General features: G+C 58.5%; 7 protein-coding genes and 2 non-coding genes across 9 annotated transcripts; 5 read left to right on the forward strand and 4 right to left on the reverse strand.

Moving 5' to 3' along the window:
• Positions 1-344: 344 nt before the first annotated feature.
• EHS24_003383 (uncharacterized protein) lies at positions 345-2,400 on the reverse strand (the record flags this gene model as incomplete). The annotated part of the gene is made up of 5 exons (XM_028619068.1): positions 345-785; positions 825-1,948; positions 1,998-2,059; positions 2,114-2,268; positions 2,311-2,400. The coding sequence occupies 5 exons, from the start codon at positions 2,398-2,400 to the stop codon at positions 345-347; spliced, it is 1,872 nt and encodes a 623-aa protein (XP_028472564.1).
• A 1,530-nt stretch (positions 2,401-3,930) lies between these two features.
• EHS24_003384 (uncharacterized protein) lies at positions 3,931-6,041 on the forward strand (the record flags this gene model as incomplete). The annotated part of the gene is made up of 3 exons (XM_028619069.1): positions 3,931-4,055; positions 4,104-4,308; positions 4,365-6,041. The coding sequence occupies 3 exons, from the start codon at positions 3,931-3,933 to the stop codon at positions 6,039-6,041; spliced, it is 2,007 nt and encodes a 668-aa protein (XP_028472565.1).
• A 678-nt stretch (positions 6,042-6,719) lies between these two features.
• Positions 6,720-7,160, reverse strand: EHS24_003385 (uncharacterized protein; the record flags this gene model as incomplete). The annotated part of the gene is made up of 2 exons (XM_028619070.1): positions 6,720-6,722; positions 6,774-7,160. The coding sequence occupies 2 exons, from the start codon at positions 7,158-7,160 to the stop codon at positions 6,720-6,722; spliced, it is 390 nt and encodes a 129-aa protein (XP_028472566.1).
• Positions 7,161-7,758: 598 nt separating this feature from the next.
• On the forward strand, positions 7,759-8,652 carry EHS24_003386 (uncharacterized protein; the record flags this gene model as incomplete). The annotated part of the gene is made up of 1 exon (XM_028619071.1): positions 7,759-8,652. One exon carries the CDS (start codon positions 7,759-7,761, stop codon positions 8,650-8,652), a length of 894 nt encoding a protein of 297 aa, XP_028472567.1.
• Positions 8,653-11,796: 3,144 nt separating this feature from the next.
• Positions 11,797-13,423, forward strand: EHS24_003387 (uncharacterized protein; the record flags this gene model as incomplete). Its single annotated transcript, XM_028619072.1, has 4 exons — positions 11,797-11,936; positions 11,983-12,118; positions 12,172-12,729; positions 12,773-13,423. The coding sequence occupies 4 exons, from the start codon at positions 11,797-11,799 to the stop codon at positions 13,421-13,423; spliced, it is 1,485 nt and encodes a 494-aa protein (XP_028472568.1).
• Positions 13,424-13,770: 347 nt separating this feature from the next.
• On the reverse strand, positions 13,771-13,862 carry EHS24_003388. The gene has a single exon. It is a non-coding gene; the product is annotated as a tRNA-His (tRNA).
• Positions 13,863-14,924: 1,062 nt separating this feature from the next.
• EHS24_003389 (uncharacterized protein) lies at positions 14,925-15,286 on the forward strand (the record flags this gene model as incomplete). The annotated part of the gene is made up of 2 exons (XM_028619073.1): positions 14,925-14,993; positions 15,032-15,286. 2 exons carry the CDS (start codon positions 14,925-14,927, stop codon positions 15,284-15,286), a joined length of 324 nt encoding a protein of 107 aa, XP_028472569.1.
• A 251-nt stretch (positions 15,287-15,537) lies between these two features.
• Positions 15,538-15,616, reverse strand: EHS24_003390. Its single transcript has one exon. It is a non-coding gene; the product is annotated as a tRNA-Asp (tRNA).
• Positions 15,617-16,488: 872 nt separating this feature from the next.
• EHS24_003391 (uncharacterized protein) lies at positions 16,489-18,015 on the forward strand (the record flags this gene model as incomplete). The annotated part of the gene is made up of 3 exons (XM_028619074.1): positions 16,489-16,693; positions 16,771-17,759; positions 17,911-18,015. The coding sequence occupies 3 exons, from the start codon at positions 16,489-16,491 to the stop codon at positions 18,013-18,015; spliced, it is 1,299 nt and encodes a 432-aa protein (XP_028472570.1).
• Positions 18,016-18,481: the final 466 nt, after the last annotated feature.

Genomic DNA, 18,481 nt, shown 5'->3' on the forward strand with positions numbered 1-18,481 from the left:
GCACGGTATCGCATTATACGAGACTGTGCCATTTCTATGATACAAGCAGAAAAGGTGGCTAATGCTGACAAGTCGGTCGCGTCCGCATCCCGGTATACTCTGTATCCACGCGGGCATAACAATATCGAAGAGTACTGTCTCTCAACGGCGGCGGGGGGTTCTGTTCTGTCTTCCTTCATCCTTAGGTGGTCTTTGTCCTCGTCTCTCATCTTCGTCCTCGGCCGCATCTCAATCCGCCATCTGGCAGTGTCAGCACACCCCTTGAGGGCCCACGAGTTCGGAGATCCGGGACCCCCACATCTAACCTGTTCCCATCGCCGCACCTGTCCGTTCGTCTCAAAGCCTCACATGATCCACATTTTGGCAAGAGAGGACAGGGCGACAGGACGGTAGATAGGGTTGCTTGATGTGCCACCTACCTGCACATCAATCGTGGGCTCGCCAGAGCCCGCCGAGACCGATAGGCGTGGGACGCTGGCGCCAGGGCCGCCGCTATCGGGGCCGGACGCGGTAGTGGTGGCCGCGTTCGTGCTCGTGGTGGCCTGGTTGGAGCCGGGACCGGTGGGGAGGGGTTGGAGGGCGGTGAACAGCCCTGTCGCGGCCATGGGGAGGCCGAAGCTGTCAAACTGCATCGATGAGCTGAGCAGGTGCGTCTTGGCCGAGTAGCCGCGCTTGGCAAAGCCCACTTGTAGGACCGTGTCGAAGTTGTTCCGGTCGGAGAGGTTGGCGAGGACCTGCGATGCATATTCTTCCCAGTAGTCCATAAACGACGGCGGGTCGAGGATCTGCAGGAGGTTAGTTGGGTGAAGCAGAAACTACCTCACCATGTATGTTGCCAGACGCCCCCGCCTAATGACGTCGGGTTGCAAGTCGAGCATGTGGACAAAACGGCGGTTGGCAGCGTAAATCTCGCCTGTCCTCCTCCACACGCACGCGGGCACGGGGATGGTTTCGCAGAATGCCTGCCAATTGCGCACGTAGGTCAGGAACTGGACTTCAGACTGCACAATCTGTTCGTCCGTGTAGGTCGACAGGCAACCGTGGAGGATGGGCTTGAACCGCTCCGTGGCCGTCGAGACTCGGCGCTGGAACTCGGCGTTGCCGAGCTCGTTGGCAAATGACCGCAGACGCGAGTAGGAAAAGGTGTAATTGAACGGCTCGACGGGGTCGTCGGGTCCTGGCATACCCGAGCCCGGGGAGAGAGACATTTCTGGCCTAAACTCTCGTTGCGCCGAGGGCGACATGTTGCTGTTGCTGGATGTTGTCTGGTTTGCGTTTCCAGGCGTGCTGCCCTGTTGCTGGTGGGGCATGAGGGAAGAGGACGGTGTCCCTCCGCTGCCATTTGTCTGGTTCTGGAGCCAAGCAAACTCGCCTGGAGTCTGCGGACCCGGCTCTGACAGCATGCCCTCGACGAGCGCACTCCAAGAAAAGTCAGGTGTAGCACCCGTGGTACCCGACCGGCCTGTGTGGCCCGGTATTGATGGCGTGTCCATCTTCTCCAGCGCGTGTTGGAACGAGCTCGGGTCATACCACTGCGGCACGGAACCGCCTGACGCTGCAGCTGCTGCAGCGGCCATGTGGGCCTGTTGCATCTCGTCTGCAAACCCGCCGAGTGGGCGGAACTGGTCTTGAGGCGAGATTTGGGGCAAGGGCACGTTGGAGATCAAGTCTGTCCCACGCACGGGACTCGGAGTCGAGTTTGGTCCTGGCCCAGCGACGCCGTTGACATACTCTTGTGTTGCCGCTGCGAGGGCTGCACGGTCTTCGGGACGGTCCTCGTCGTAGCTTGATGTGGAGAATCCGCGCCGCTTGCTGGGCACAATCGGTCGCGAGCCGCTACTGCCCATCTGCCCACTCGCTGCCGCGGCTGCTAGTTGCTGCTGGGCCTGCTGCTGAGCTTGTTGTTGCAGTTGGTCAGCCTCATCTTGAAGGCAGAGTTGTGCAATGTCTCGTTTGATGCTGCCAGTGTGAGCTTGAAACGTGATTCCATCACCCACCATCGCTGACACGGTCGCGTGTCTTCACATGTAGTGTGACTTTTCCGACAGAACTTGCAGGCCTGGGGAACATTTGTCAGCTGGTTGCTGCCCATGGGAGGCCAAAAAGTACGCACTCTTTGGCACTTGACTTTTTCTGTGGGGACATGGTGACGGGGTGGTCAAGGGTTGAGAGGGACGGATACGTCGATCGGGTGGTGATGGGCGTCATCGATGGCGCACGCAGTGATGACCAGGCAATGGAGATGGACAGGCGAGATGAGAGGTAGCCCTGGTGTCAGTAACTGGGAGTTCATGCAGCATAGCGCGTCACTGTTGGCCTGGAATGCGGCGCAAAACAGAGACTGAGCTGAAACGCACTCAGCTGGGACTGGCCATTGTCCTCTTGCAAGTACTTGTACATTGTTGTTTTTGGCGAGCGAAGGAGGGGTGGGGTTTTTGGTGGGCCAATTGTCTGCGCGGGGGGTCCTCGGCGACGGGCCGCGATGGCGAGGGGTGGATTGAGGTGTGGAAGAGGTGTCTGGTGGATGTATGGGTGGAAACGAAATGATGAGTGAGGGTGGTGTGTGTGTAAACGAGCGGTTGCGATTGTGCCGGTCGTTGGATCGAAAGCGAGTCTGGGTGGTTTATGATGCCGCTGGCCGCAGTCTCGGTTTGTCGGAGGCCCGGAGGTCGACGGCACATCCAAAATGTGGTGTGAGAGCGGCGTGGGGGGTCACATGGGAAGCCTGACTACTGGCGTAACATGCGTCGGGGGATGGGGGGCTGACGTACCACCATGCGTGCTCTGGCCGCTGGGCCGCTGCTGTCATCGGCGGAATGGGATTCCCGCATTTTGCACCTCTACCCGCCTATGGGCGCGCGCTTGAAGCGCCGGCCTGCACGGCAATCCTCCTCGCCCCTCACATCATCGACGGCGACCCCGGTGTGCTTTTCCGGGTCATTGGAGCTTGTGGGGCTGCCCCAGGTCCCCTTGCGCGGGGCCACCACCACCCAGCTCGGGGCCATTACAACTGTCAGACAGAAGCATGGCAGTTGGCATACGGCCATGTGCCCTCACCTGAACAACGCCAACCTCCCGTCGTGTGTCGCTGACGTAGTGTTTTGTGATGCGTCTCTTTCACGTCCGGACAGTCCCGTGTCTCATTGTGGAGGCAGGCCCCGTTTGCATACTTTGCTTATGCTAGCCACGGAACTGCAATGTGGCACAAGATGTATCCTCCTTGGCGACCCGCCGATCATCAAAGGAGGGGCGCTCGTCTGCTGATCTGCTGACATAACTGCAATGTCACTGCAGTTGGATGGTTAAACTTGGAGAGCGCTTGCTTGCACCTTACAGACAACAATGCGACAAGTGAACAACCCTAACAACCCTACCAACTCCAGTGGCACCGGGCCTGCTAGCTGGATATATATGCCCCGACCTGCTACATCGAGCTCTCAAGCTTCACCAGACCGTTAAAGCAGGCTAGACTGTAGATTGAGCGTGGATGGGCTTCTGGAGTGTATGGCATGGAGTCATGCGCTTCTTGTAGTCTGCCAGGCAGTCGAGGTGCGAGACGTTGTGACGAGGCCCTGGTTCCCATATTACAAATTCATTAGCAGAATAACGCTGTATTTCCATTAGGATACCGACCAGATCAATAAGCCAAGCGGCCTCCCACCGCGGTGACCGCGGAGAATCACAGCCAAGCCACGGGTCGGAGAGGCCGACAGGGAGCCCACATGGCGAATGATCATCTCCATATCTCTTTCGGATCGGGGCAATGACGCTCCTGGCATCCCAGGGCCAGCGCTCACCTGTTCAAGTTGGAGGACAAGGAAAGATGTAAAGTACAGACGGGGACCTGGCGGAGCAGTCTCCACAAGATATCGTCCCGGCTCGAGCACCAACTCTCTTGTGTGTGCAACCCACTCACCTCACAACACGACCATGCCTACCACTTTTGCGGCCGACTACGTCTCGCTCCCTGGTGGGCGGAAGATCTACTACATCCACTCCAAGCCGCAGCAGCCATCGTCCAAGGCTCCTGTGGTGGCCATTCACGGTCTGGGCGGGTGAGTCACCACAGCTAAGCCTGTTGCCCACATGCTGACTGGATACAGCTCGTCGAGCTACTGGCTACCTGCTCTGCAGGCTTCGGGTCTCGGCGATGACCGCGAGCTGTACGCGTATGACCTGGACGGACACGGCAAGAGCGACTGGTCGGGACGCCAGCTCGCCATGGCCGACTATGTCGAGGACCTAGAGCAAGTGCTCGCCGCACTCCAGCTCTCCAAGGTTGTTCTTGTGGGCCACTCGATGAACGGTGTGAGTACAGTTTGCGAGTTGTGTGAGTGGCTGAGATGGCGCTGACTCGCGTACAGACTGTGACATCGTTGTTCACCGAGAAGCATCCAGAGATGGTGGAGAAGCTCATCCTCTTGCACCCCGTTCGTAACCTCCCGGCCGCGGCCAAGGACAACATGCGAGGACGTGCTCAGGCTGCCTCGACTGCTGAGGGCCTCGCGGGTATTGCCAACGTCGTGGCTGCGACTGCTGTCGCAAAGGTTACCGCTGCTGGTGACCTTACCACTTGCGCCTTTATCCGCCACCTCGTCGCGACCACCAACCCCGCCGCGTATGCTGCTGCCTGCATCGCACTGTCTGAGATTCCAGCGGTTTCGGCCGCCAACCTCCAGGTCCCGCTCCACATTATCGGCGGCGAGGAGGACTACCTCGCTGGTCCTGCGGCTGTGGCGGCATGGGCCGCAGAGGTTCCCAACGGGCAGGGCACTTGTGTCGTGCTCAAGAACGTCGGTCACTGGGGAGCGGTCGAGGCTCCACTGAAGGTCGGCAAGTCGGTCGCCCAGGCCCTCGCACCAACAAGCTACAACCTGCTCATGGGCACCTTCCGCTCCCCGTACCTTTACACCCTCGGATTTGACACTGCCAAGGGCAAGCTGGACCTGCAGCACACCAACAAGGCTGTGGGCGGTCACAACTGGCTCGACGTGTCGCGCGACGGCAAGACCTTGTACACCACCAACTGGGGTGAGGTCCCATCCGTCTCGTCTTACGCCATCGTCCCCTCCAAGGGCGACGCTCCCAATGGTACGGCCAACGGCGTTCCTAACGGCACTGCTTCGGCTTACCCCGTGACGGAGCTCAAAGAGACTGTCACGTCCAAGTACCTGTCTGGATACGTGTGCTCAAACGACAAGGCGGTGTACTCGGCCTGTGGACCCCAAGTGGACGTCTTCCTCCTGGACAAGAGCGGACATCTCAAGCAGGAGGCAGCTGTCCAGAGCTTCAGCCTCGTCAGCGAGGACGCGATGCACAAGGGCAACACCCAGATGGACTTTGGAGGCCTCCGCCACGGTGGCCACTCTGCCGACCTGTCGCCAGACGGCACAAAGCTGTATGTGGCCGACATTGGTCGTAACTGCGTCTGGGTCTATCACGTCGACCTGGCCACTGGTCTCCTGACCGAGGCGTCCAAGAACATTGCCACGCGCCCCGACGACGGCCCCCGTCACTGCTGGCCTCACCCGAACGGGTCCATTGTCTACACGCTGCAGGAACACTCGTCATACGTCGACGTCCTGCGTCTGACAGACGACGCCAAGCTCGAGTGGCTCGAGGGCGGCTTTATCCTGCCCCCCGGAGATGACTGCAAGAAGTACTGGGCAGACGAGGTCCGTCTCTCCCCTGCTGCTGATGTGGTCTTTGGCTCGGTCCGTGGTCTTGAAGCCCACACCAACGGCTATGTGACGGCCTGGCGTCTCAACCCCGACGGTCGCCTCGCCGACCCTGTAGGCGCCGACAGGGGCGACGCGACACACCGCTTCAAGACGCGCACGTCTGGCGGTTGGGCCAACGCCATTGCCGTCTGCCCCAACCTCGGCCCCCGTGGCGAGGTCTTCTTGAGTCTGACAGACTCCGAGGAAGGATTCATCCAGGTTCTCTCGTACACTGCAGAGGACGGTTTCAAGGTCGTGGACGAGGTCCGCGTGGGCTCCAAGGAGGAGCAGGTTGGTGCCAGCGTCGCAGTCTGGCTGTAGGTTGTAGATTAGTCATACTCAATGCATCGGTTCTTGGATTCATAAACGCGTTTGCAGCTCGTTTGCTTCGTTATTGTCCTTTTCTCCTAGTACCATCTGCCACTGAGCAAAATGCCACCTCGGCAATCTCCAAGTCTAGTCTACTGAGAACCTCTGCGATCTTTCTTGCCAGTAGTCGGATGCCGAGCAACCTTCCATGACTGCCAGACTGCGGCCTGCCTCCGACCCTTGCCCCGTGTCCTGCGTTTCGCACCTTGGTCGCCCCGTCACCGCAGCACCTCACCCGACCTCCCGTTCCGCGACTCCTGCAAAGGTAGGTCGCCGCAAACCGCTCACTTGCCCCGACCCGCAAACTTCCTGTGAAAAGCAGTCGCCTATTGTGTCTATTGTTTGGGTAGTCACGTCGAGCAAACCGAAAGCACGCCGCGGCGGAACTGGTTTGGCGATGTTGGCAGCTGAAGGCGCCGCCACTGGCAGTTGGTCCCGTTGCTTTGCTTGCTCAGCCAGTGGACACTATCATCGCACCGCTGACGCTAGAACCATGTCGACGTTGACATGGAGATGGACAAGCCGCGGTTACGTACATTCCACCAAGCCTCGAGATCTCATATGGTCACAGGTATTGCATTCTACCAGCTGGTGTGGCTCCAAATATAACTATGCTACAGCTCCTTCCGTCTACTTCCTGGTCTGGTTGGTCAGCGGCTGTCACTTGTCTTCTACGATACCCACAATGAAGACCTGGTAGAACTCGATCTTGGGCTTGGAACCAGTCTGGTCGAGCTCCAGGCGGCCAGCCCACTCGATACCCTCGACCTTTGATCCGTCCTCCATGCCGTAGTCGACGGTACCATACGTCATCACCTCGTTGGCGTTGGAAGGGTTAATGAAGATGCCCTTGCAGACGTGGCGGCGCGTGAGCACGCCCTTCCAGCCATTCTCGCGGAACTGGAGCACACCAGGGTGGCCGAGGAAGGTGGTGGGACCCATGATGAGAGTAGCGTCCTTGTTGAAGAGGTCGACATAGTTTTGGTGGGCGAGGGCGTCGGCCTTGGGGCCAATGTCGCTAGCAGAGTACAGCGCGTTGACAAACTCGACGATGGGGGCAGGGACAGACATGGTGGTGGTGAGCTAGCTGTGAATGGTGATGAGGCAGGTGCTCGCTGGAGACGACGACGACGATGAAATGACTAACGAGATATGGCGACGGCAAATGCAACGGTGTTCGGAAAGGTGGAGGTACGGAGGTCGGACATGACCACATGGCACACACCGGACAGATCGTCATCGATTGTGGGCACACTGATTATCACAACGTTGACAAACACACCATAAATGACACGCACTGTGGCGCTCACGTCCGCCATCTCCACCTTGCAGCCGAGACCTGTCAACGTAGGCCGCAAGCACCACACGGCATGCCCGCGGAATCCCACGGTACCCACAGTGCACATGGTGGGATCGGAAGCTCCGACAACGTGTTGAGAGCGGGACGGGTCGGCCCCCGTTCTAGGAACCACAAGCAATGGTGCCCCGCCTCACCCGGCGGCGACCACGGCCGCGGGTGCACGAATCGCCTGCCCCGCATTGTGCTCCAGACCGGCACGGTAGTGGAATACGCAGACGTACTTAAAGACCGAGGACAACTATTGTTGCTTGGCATCACACGCAACCCCTTTCACAGACCCAGTTCGCACCCCTCCTCTGAACAACAACAATGTCCAACTACGACTTTGAGGGCTACACCAAGAGCGTCATTGACGCCATCGGCGACAAGGCTTCCCCTCGTGTGAAGGAGGTCTTCCCCATTCTCATCCGCAAGATCCACGAGTTCCTCATCGAGGCCGACATTACCTCTGAGGAGTGGATTGACGCGTGCAACCTGATGGTCCAGGCTGGCCAGGTCTCGAGCGACAAGCGTAACGAGGTCGTTCTTGTTACCGACGTTCTGGGCATCGAGTCGCTCGTCAACACACTCGACCAGACCCGCGCCCAGCGCAAGGGCAAGGGCAGCGGCGAGGACACCACCTCGTCTGCTATCCTCGGTCCCTTCTACCGTGCTGGCGTCCCCGTCCAGGCCAATGGCACTACCATCATCCGCGAGCTCGAGGAGGGCGCCCCTTACACCCACCTCCACGGCGTGATCTACGACTCGAACGGGAAGCCTCTTCCAAACGCACTCGTCGACATCTGGCACGATGCCCCCGATGGGCTGTACGACGCGCAGACCCCCGAAAAGGCAGAGTACCACTGCCGTGGCCGTTTCCGCACCGACGAGGAGGGCCGCTACTCTACCATCTGTCTCAAGCCCACTCCCTACCCCATCCCCTTCGACTTCTCTGCTGGCACCCTCCTCAACCTCATGGACCGCCACCCGTACCGTCCTGCCCACATTCACTTCTGGGTCGAGGCCAAGGACCACGTCACGCTCGTCACCCAGGTCTTCGATTCGGAGTCAGACTACCTCAAGGACGACTCGGTCTTTGCCGTCAAGGACGACTTGGTGGTCAACTTTAAGCCCATCTCGGCCAACTTTGCTGCTCCTTCAGACCTCGTTGGTCGCATGAAGTACGAGCTTGAGCAGGACTTCCACCTCGAGCGCTCCCAGTAATGTGGTCGGCGCAGCTCAGGAGTGTAAAAGGCAATATCATAGTCCAGGAGAAGAGTTCAGGTAGCTTTGGTTGTTTGTGTACTGTAATACGCATTTGAGAGGTGGCGAGTCGGCAGTCATATGCAGAATGTTGGAAGCTCCGTGTACAGTACAGCTATGGATGTTCGAGGGGCACGGGGAACTGTGGTGGGCAGGTCTCATGCTCCAATGTCGTCGTTGCTATTGTACAACTATGGTGTACCCGTCCGGCCATCATGTGATGACCACCAACGCCAACAATGACATCGAGTTGTTCCGTGCACCCGATAGGCACTGCGCACTGGACACGGCATCGGCAACCAGACGGCTTGCCGTGTTGACATTAGCAGAATTACAATTTGAACTGTTTCTATTGCTGGTCTAATAAAGAAACGGGATCAAAATAAGGTACAGGAGCACACCCAGGCTACTGACTTTTGGCTGCAGAGTGGTTACTGCGGGGCTTGGGTTTTATGCATTTCATGACAATAGCCGATAACCAGTGTTCGATTCGGGCGACCGGAAATTACCTCTTTAGATTTGAAGTCGGTTGCCCTTGAGTCACACACCGATGCATGTCAGAGACTAAGTTGTCGAGTTGTTCGGTCAATGCCCTCCTTCCTTTTTGTGCTGGCGCACCCGCTCAGCTTCTTTTTAGAAGTACCATACGGGACATTCATGTACGCGTTCGACAGCCCAAGGGGTCGCCCCCGTGTTTGCGACTGTAAAAACATGGCAGAATATATGTTTCGGCCTTCCGAGCAAAGTGCCATGTTGGTACGTTTTCGCCTGGCATCGACCTTGCAGATATCATCGTTGTGGCAAGAGGGAGGGGTGGGTAGTGCATCTGTTTTATTTAGCACAAACTGGCCGCGCCAACGATGTCCTTCACGGTCATGTATCAATGACGCGGGAGGATGGTATTGATCTTGACTTGAGGGTATGGACAGACAGGGGGCCGGCTTTTGAGTCGTCATCAGTCGCTAGTGATTGTTGGTCGCTAGCAGCACCTTTCGCTGACAGTACGGATCGTTGACAAGCAAGCCAGCTTGCGAACAACACGTCTGCAGACTTATGATTCACATCCATTAGGCGTCAACGTCGATTGTATTGTGCCTTCGAATCACGCACGCTTCCGCAGCAGGCATCGCGCACGTCTCTCGCTCAGTGTGTATGTGGCGGCACCGTTCTTTTTGCCGCAGTTGGTCCTTGGCGAGCTGTAGCAAGCGCTCCGTAATAACAGCCACATGTTGGCCTCACCTGGTACCATGCTACCAGTGCCGATGACCATGGGACAACCGTTGCTTTTGAGCCCGAGCTGAGGCAGGATGCGCGTTCTCCGGGCCCGTGGACCACCGTCGAGCACCACCCAGAAGACCTGGCCCCAAGCTGGCTATTTATGGGCGTCCTAACGGCTGATTTCTGCTTCCCAGGCCTTCGTGAATTCTGTTGTGCAACAGCTTTCTGTTTTGGAGACGAGGAGGGGCACAAACCACACGAACGTGTCGTCCTCAGGCCCGTGGCTCAGTCGCGTTGGGTTGGTCAGAATCCATTTAATTGACTCTCAATCTGTATGTCAGTCTGTACTCGTAGTTTGTTGACTATGTTACCAATTGGATCGATCGTTTGATTTCTCCTCGTCCGAAGTCGTTGGACGATGGAAGGAAGATGTATGAGACATAACCCTCTAAGATGGTGTCCAATTAAAGTTCAGCTACTCGGAACACAGGCTGTCGCGTTGCCCATCCAACATTGCGCATCCGACATTGCGCATCCAACATTGCTCCCCCTCGCGGATATGACCGAGCCTGGTGCCATGGCAATCTGCTATACCCAACCAATCCCTTTTCCCACCCATTTTTCCGATTTTCTGAGTCAACTACGCCGATCCCTTCATAACGTCGGCAGAAGTGGTGGGCTTGGTAATGTACCGCGAATGAAGGCGGGGTCTTGTGCGGTAAACCGCTTAAGTGAACATCCTCACATACGATGTTGCCGGGAAAGTGATGACATTCTTCACATGTGGTCACGGTATTTTATTGTTTTTTTGCTGAATCCCAGAATAGGCACTGCTTCAGCTGTGGTGCGTTGCTGCGGAATGTGCGGGCTTGGCGGCGTCCATGTCGATTTGGTGCCGAGTTGGCCGCATATTCACCACATTTCACCACCATTTCGCCGTCTTTGCTTCCAGTTCGCCGGCTGCCAGACATTACCATGAGCAGGTTGAGCGCGCCGCAGTCATGGGGCGTCGTAGGCCGCCGGCGCAGAGCGCTGACATCGTGTACCGTAGGCACCTGGCGTTGTTCCGGATCGGATCTTTTGACACACCATGCTGACTGCGGGGAACCTTGTGACGGACAACGCCATGGCGCCCTCTGTGGACATGTGCGCCAACGAGCGTGCCCCAAGCGGGAGGCTTGGCTACAACGCCAGTCCAAAATTGGCCACGGCTGTCTTGGCGAGATACCGCGAGATGCGGAGATGCGGAGCAGATGGCTGAAGGAATCAATCTGCGATCTGTGCTGTGACAGCAGCAGTGAATCACTGCCGGCAGCTCACAACTCCCTCGACTGCGCAAGGGACAACCCCGTGACTATCCCATACCCTCGCTGGTTACTGCTTTCCCAGATACCCAACCGAGGCCCAGACACCGACGTAGCTCATGATTTCGGTCCGGTCCGTGTCCCCACGCGACCGAGACAAGCAACCCCGGCCGCCAGAAGAGTGCTGCGCCGAGGACGCCCAACCCCATCGATCAGGGAACAGGTCATCGGCATGTTCTGCCGCCGAGGTGAGACTGCTACTTGTCACCGTCGTGTAGCGCTCCAACGTCAGAAACACACACCGGCGGTGTACACGCGGGGCCGCCACAAACCCTCAGTTCCCCGCTGGGGTCCCATGCATACCCCCTAATGGTGGCCAGAATGGATTGGCAAGCGACACACCCTGCTGTTCTGCCGTGTACCCGGGGTCATGAGACTGCGAGCGTCCAAGTGCCACGACAAGAGGAGCGGTATAAGATGAGACGCGACGAAGTTCACTGGTCCGTAGGCCCCAGACTTGTTTACGCAGCTGGATAACATACTCCCTCTCACACACCTACCTACCATGGCCGACAACTCCACAATGACCCACGAGGAGGAGCGCTTTCACGGGGGCAAGGACACCACCCTCCCCGCTAACCACCCCATTAACGCTCTCTCGCCACTGCGCAAGTTCCTTGCCCTCAGTGCGCTCGCATTCTGCGGTTTGATGGGCAATTTCTCGTGCGTAAACCCCGTTTCGACAATGAACGCCTCTCTTAACACGCAGTGTGGCGATTCTTATGGTCGCCTTCGTTCCCATGGGTGCCGCTTTCGACGTCTCTCCTGGTGACATTCCCAACACTATCGGTTATCAGCTCCTCGGCGTTGCTGTTAGCTCGCTGATCTGGTGCCCTCTTTCCAAGGTATGTGTTCCACGGCATGTTCATAGCTTGATCACTTGGCTGACCTTTTTCAGACCATTGGTCGTCGCCCTGTCTACATTATCGGCTCTCTCCTCCCGATCCCCATCTGTGTTTGGCTTGCCGAGTCCAACTCGTTTGGGGTCTTCTCTGCGGCCCGCTTTGTCATGGGTCTTTTCTCCGGGTGGTCGCAGACCATCCCACCTTCGACCATTGCCGACATGTACCTGCCCCAGGAGCGTGGCAGGCGTATTTCTCTCTACGCTATCGCTGTCGTCATCTCTCCTGCGGTCGCTCCCGTCTTCTGCGGCCTCATCGTCGACAAGCACAGCTGGCGTATCCTCTTCTGGTTCATCCTTGCGCTGAGCGGCCTCCAGCTCGCCATCGTCTTCTTCCTCATCCCCGAGACCCTCTGGAACTGGCACGAGCAGACCGCCACCCCTCAGATTGAGCAGGACGCCGAGCACAAGCTCTCTCACGAGGGCAAGGAGGCCCCCACACACCTTGACACGAACAGCGCCGTCTCTGTTCGCACCGGTCGCGTGGGAGCCGCTTGGATGCCGTGGCAGCGCCCTGGCGAGTTTGCCCGCGTCTTCATCAGCCCCATCCTCATGGTGCGTCTCACTTCCTCCTCGTAACTCTTGCTAATGTCAACAGCTCCGCTTCGTCACCATCACCATTCCCTCCATCTACTACGGCAGCCTGTTCGCTTGGTCCGTTGGTATCACCATCGTCGCCCCCCAGAAGTTCGAGGCGGCGCCTTACGGCTTTGAGACCATCCCCCTCGGCTGCTCGTTCCTCGCCTACGGTATCGGTGGTGTTCTCGGCAAGTGGTCGGGTGGTATCGTTGGTGACAAGGTTGTCGGCTACTTTGAGCGCAAGAAGGGCTCGCGTGAGCCCGAGGACCGTCTCTGGGCTCTGCTCCCTATCCTGCCCTTCTTCCTCGCCGCATGCCTCATCTTCGGCATCTGCATCGACAAGCAGCTCCACTGGATCGCTCCTCTTATCGGCGGTGGCCTCTTCTTCTTCTGTCTCTCCGCCGCCACTGGTGTTCTCCAGACCTACGTCCTCGAGTGCTACCTCCCGCGCTCCATGGACACCCAGGCCGTCTTCACTTTCTGGAAGATGATCTGGGGCTTTGCCGTCCCCTTCTTTGTCTACGACTGGGGAACGAGGGTGGGCTTCACCCAGTCGTATGCCATCCAGGGCGCGCTGGCCACCGGCGTCGGCTTCATCCTCTGCCTGGGCCTTATCTGGAAGGGCCGGGCCATCCGCATGGCCCAGGGTATGCCCGAGTTCCGCAAGTAAAGACGTACGCAAAAGAGATGAGAAGCGATGAGGAAGAAGTGGCAGTCAGCGGAAGTTGTTTGTAGTAGGCAGTAATTTATGGCATGAGGTTCCAATATCATCTTCCTGAGCGGCTCCTAGGAGTCCTGATCCCCTCTGCTGCGCGCGTAGGGCCATATAGTCGACAGACGGTGAAGGACGAGGCCACTGTATGTCTCAAATGTGAGTGAACGGGGCATTTATCCCATGACGCCCAGCGAGTGGCGGTCGGAGCCGGAGGAAGTCCCCGAGGTGCTGAGCCGCCAGGTGGGGTGCAGCGAGCGTGCATCTGATGCATGGAGATGGCGAGAACGGCAAAAGAGGGGGTGTGCTCGCACGCTGAGTCGAACAGCGGTCGGGTCAGATGATGAGATTGCTGCGAACCACAACGACCAATGATAACCACCTACACTATACAAGCCGATGAGGACAAGATGCCGTTCGAGGCACCCGTACGTCCCATCACCTTTATGACTGCACAACTGCCAGCGGGGGCGAGTGAGTGGACGAGCGACATGTTTAACACCTATCTGCCTCTTTTCAAAAGGCCTGGAGCTGCCTTGTGGCCCTACCGGCGTGCGGTGGCACTCGCAGACACCTGCAGTCATCCTCCGAGGCTATCGGTGGCTCCGACACGTATGCGTTTCAATCGGCTCCGGCCTGCAGCACAAAGCGGTGTTGGCCCCGCAGAGTCAATTCAGCTATGGTTGTGAGAGCTGGGACACAGCTGCCAGTAAAGGCTGCCCCCCCTTCATATCGTTGCCACCGTACTCTCAAAAATATTTCCTCGAAACACGATGAAGGTACGCTGACATTTTAAAACCTGTGCTGACACGCAGGTCGCCGTCCAAGGGTGCTGACACCACAGCCTGCCTCAGATATACGCCGAGATTTCCAAGCATGAGCAGCGTTGAGGATTAGTGTCGTTAGTGGCATTTATACATCGCCATTACACCAAATGTGTGTCAAGTGGTGCGCCGTGACACCGAGCCCGCAGCTCACTTTTGAGAATGTCCCCTTCAGCAGCCGGTCAGTGCGCAGCGTGTTTGCGATTCGTGCACATGATGTTTCAAAGGCCATGCAATTGAGTGGTCCCATTGCAGCTCATAGCCAACGGTACCCCAGCTCCCCCCGTCAGCGCCTTCCGTGTTCATGTCTCATGACTGGCCATCGGCGATTGCTCACTATGGCGACACTCCCGACGTGATACAGCGCAAGCCGCTGTTCAAGGGCGACATCAGCACCAACGACCTTGGCGCCCCGCAATACATGACCCTTTCCTCAAACACATTCAGCCAGACTACTGGCTCTGTGCCCACCACCACGTCAAGTTTTCCGCTTGGGTCGACCATGAAGTGGCGAAAATGACGAAAGTGGCAGCTAGGCCGGAGGAGCTAGGAGGTGCCCGTCGTGTGGACCACCTCTCACCACACAGCTTATTGACATAGCGACTCCCGAGCGCATTGGCAAAGCTGGACCACGAATGACATTTGACCCCACTTGGCTTGCCATCACCCGTGTCTTCCACCCTTATCTCTCACCACAACTGCTAGTGAGCGACCGGTCTTGCCTGCTTATGAGGTGCTACAGGCTCAAGTAGCCGTAGAAGAGGACAGGATACGACAAGAAGGGCTTCTCGTCCCGTCACTGCTGGAAGGCAGTGTCACTGAGGACGGACTAGTTGAAGTTCGCCACGTCCAGCAGTTCGCCACCACTGCACCAGCATATCACCAGCCTGGTGGAGATCCCAAGCTTTGGCATACAAACCCCCAGACTGAGCAGTTCTGTGCGATGCTTGGAATTGAGAACAAGGTCAATCCTGGAGGCCGTGACACCTCTGCGTAACTAACCCTTGACAACGGCACGCTTGTCCCAAGAAATAAGACCGTTATTGTGCCAGTAGCTAGCTGTATTTGATGTACATTGTAGTACAGTATCTAAACACCTCGTATCAGAAGATGCCGAGTCGAAACATGGCCAAAAACGAACATTTCAAGAGTCTTGACTGATCCCCAACCTCGCTCATCTCCCTCCTTCCCTCCCGACCTCTTCTCACAAGCAAAAGAGAAGGCCTTGCTGCTGCAAGGCCACAGCTACTTCCTGACGGAGAATCGAACTCCGATCTCCCGCGATCTCAATGACAAGCGAGCATACTAACCGTTATACGATCAAGAAGACATGTTGAGGAGGAGAGCCACGTCGGTGTCTGGTTTGGATGGCCTTTTCTGCGTCTTCCACGTCGCTATGCATGGTCAAACGCTTGGAGGAGCCTCGTGAGATGGCCCTTGACGGACTGTGTCAGCCCCTGGAACCGCTGCGCGCCGTAAACGGTGGGTTGAAGCCCCAACGTGGGTGGTCATAGGTCGGCGATCAAGAAAAATAGCAACGAGTCGGAAAAATATCCCCCAGCCCGGAAAAATGCCGGCGGCGCCACGTCTCCTGCGCCAACCTTGCTTCGCTTTGCCCTCGAATGTCGTGCTTTGCGCTCTCTCCCGCGCGTCTATGCATCACCGGCGGCCTCAGCCATAGCCACTGCACTCTACCTGTACTAGTCCAAGCGCTGTAAGAAACCAGCGGGGAAAAGACCGCGGGCATGGCAGCGGTCTGGCGTGCCCGTCACCGCTAGCCGTGCCACACAGCCATACGTCCTGCCAGTTACGAGCGCAATGCTCACCGGGTATACTTGCCAACGCGTGGCCCTTAGCTTACGGCCGTGTCACTGACACTCCAAGGCGCGCTCTGGCCAGCGGCCAGCGAGCGCAAGACTGCCTCACCCCCACGACATGCCACTCGGTTCGCCGATCCGGGCTCATTCCGGGCCGATACCTGACGGACATGACCGGTCTACCGGCGGCCGGGACCCGGAGCTCCACTGCGAAGGTGCATATGGTCGTGGTGGGGAGGATATACCCCCTCCAACGTGTTGATGCACGCCCACCCACGTCGTCTTGTTCTTGCTCTTGTTCTCGACTGATATAACTCTCCAACGCAAAGCTCTTCTCGCTTCCTGTGATCCACCCTCTCCTACTCTCTCGCCACCACCCACCATGACCGTCACGACCGCGATCCCGCACCTGTCGCCCAAGGGCAAGGCGTCGCTGGACGAGCTGCTTGCCACCACTGTCGAGAGCGACAAGGGCCGCCCGGCCGTCCACTTTGGCCTCACGACGGCGGACGGGCCTCTGTACCTCGCTTGCAAGGGCGACAAGGTGTATGGCGAGCCGGACAAGGGCCAGGTGAACGAGGACACGAGTAAGTCGCGAGGCTTAGGCTGCGGCTGCGGCTGCGGCTGCGGCTGCGACTAGCGGACACGGGCACTGACGTCGCAGCACTCCAGCTGTACTCGATGACCAAGGTTGTCGTCTCGGTCGCTGTCCTGCAGCTTGTCGACCAGGGCGTGCTGTCGCTGGACGACCCGGCGATTGTGGACAAGCACGCGCCCGAGCTTGCCGCCATGCCCGTCCTCACGGGCTTTGACGACGCCGACAAGCCCATCCTCACCCCGCGCACTGAGGCCCTCACCCTCCGCCGCCTGCTGACGCATACCTCTGGATGCAGCTACGACTTTACCAACGCCGACGTGGCAAAGTACCAGGTGCTCCAGGGCGTGACCCCGCGCTGGCCCGTGGCCGTCGAGGACAATGTGCGTCCCCTGTCCTTCCAGCCGGGCTCGGCATGGCAGTACGGCGTGGGTATCGACTGGGCGGGCCTCATCGTCGAGCGGGCCACGGGCAAGAACCTGGAAGAGTACTTCAAGGCCAACATCTTCTCCCCACTGGGCATCGAGGACATTACATTCTACCCGACGCCGCAGGTCGTCGAGCGCCTGCAGGCGGCGTGCGCGCCCGACGCAGACGACGACACCGTGTACACCCACGTCCCCTCCACCCGGCCCATGACGCCCGAGACCGTCGGCCTACTCTCGGGCGGCGCGGGCCTGTTCGGCACCGCCAAGAGCTACCTCCGTTTCCTGCAAGGCATCCTCGCGTCCTCGCCCGCCGCCGCCGCGAGCGGCACCCCCACCACCACCACCGCCCCCAAGCTCCTCTCGCCCACGGGCTTTGCGACGCTGTTCACCAACTCGCTCCCGCCCCGCAGCCCCGAGAGCAAGGACGTGTACGCCGGCCTGGCGGCGCAGCTCAACCGCATGTTCTACGTCGACACCGAGCACGTCGCCAACGACGCGCAGTACATTGAGCATTCGGTGGGGCTCGTCCTCAACACCCGCGACTCGAGGCATGGACGCAAGGCCGGCAGCGGGTGCTGGGACGGCGCGGCAAAGACGCATTACTGGCTCGACCCCACCACGGGTATTGCTGTGAGTTGTTGGGAGCGAGCGAGGTTGCAGATGGGCGGGGGCGATGAGGTGATGGTGGCACCTGCCACTGCCACTGTCCACTCGTCTCATCGTCTCGCCGTCTCGCGCTTGATGGTTTTCTCGACGAAACGTTTCGCTGACACTTTACCAGGGTATCTGCTTCACCCAGCTCCTGGTCTTCAGCCCCGGCAAGCCCAGCCCCTTCGTCAAGACGTACAATGCGTTTGAGCGGACTGTGTATGACGCGCTGGCGTAGTGTGTGCGTGTGCGCGTGTGTGCGTGTGTGCGTGTGTGCGTGTGTGCGTGTGTGCGTGTGTGCGTGTGTGCGTGTGTGCGTGTGTGCGTGTGTGCGTGTGTGCGTGTGTGCGTGTGTGCGTGTGTGCGTGTGTGCGTGTGTGCGTGTGTGCGTGTGTGCGTGTGTGCGTGTGTGCGTGTGTGCGTGTGTGCGTGTGTGCGTGCAGGTCTCAGAAGTGTTAGTGTTAGTGTGGGTGCGGCTCGTGGCGGATCTCGGTCGGCTTCAAGGATGTGCCCGGTGTTGTTGCCGAGTCTAGAGGTAGATATGCAGATTAGATTACACGATGAGATGAGCCGTGTGGTCTAGGTATGGAATATGGCGGGAATGGTGCCACATAAGGCGAGGCGGTATGCACAGAAGGGACACGGCCAGGGTGGTACAAAGGACCGGGAAAGACCCAGACCCAGACAGGACACGACTGTAGAGA

This window comes from Apiotrichum porosum (assembly GCF_003942205.1).
Source record: "Apiotrichum porosum strain DSM 27194 chromosome Unknown scaffold_16, whole genome shotgun sequence".
Taxonomy (NCBI): domain Eukaryota; kingdom Fungi; phylum Basidiomycota; class Tremellomycetes; order Trichosporonales; family Trichosporonaceae; genus Apiotrichum; species Apiotrichum porosum.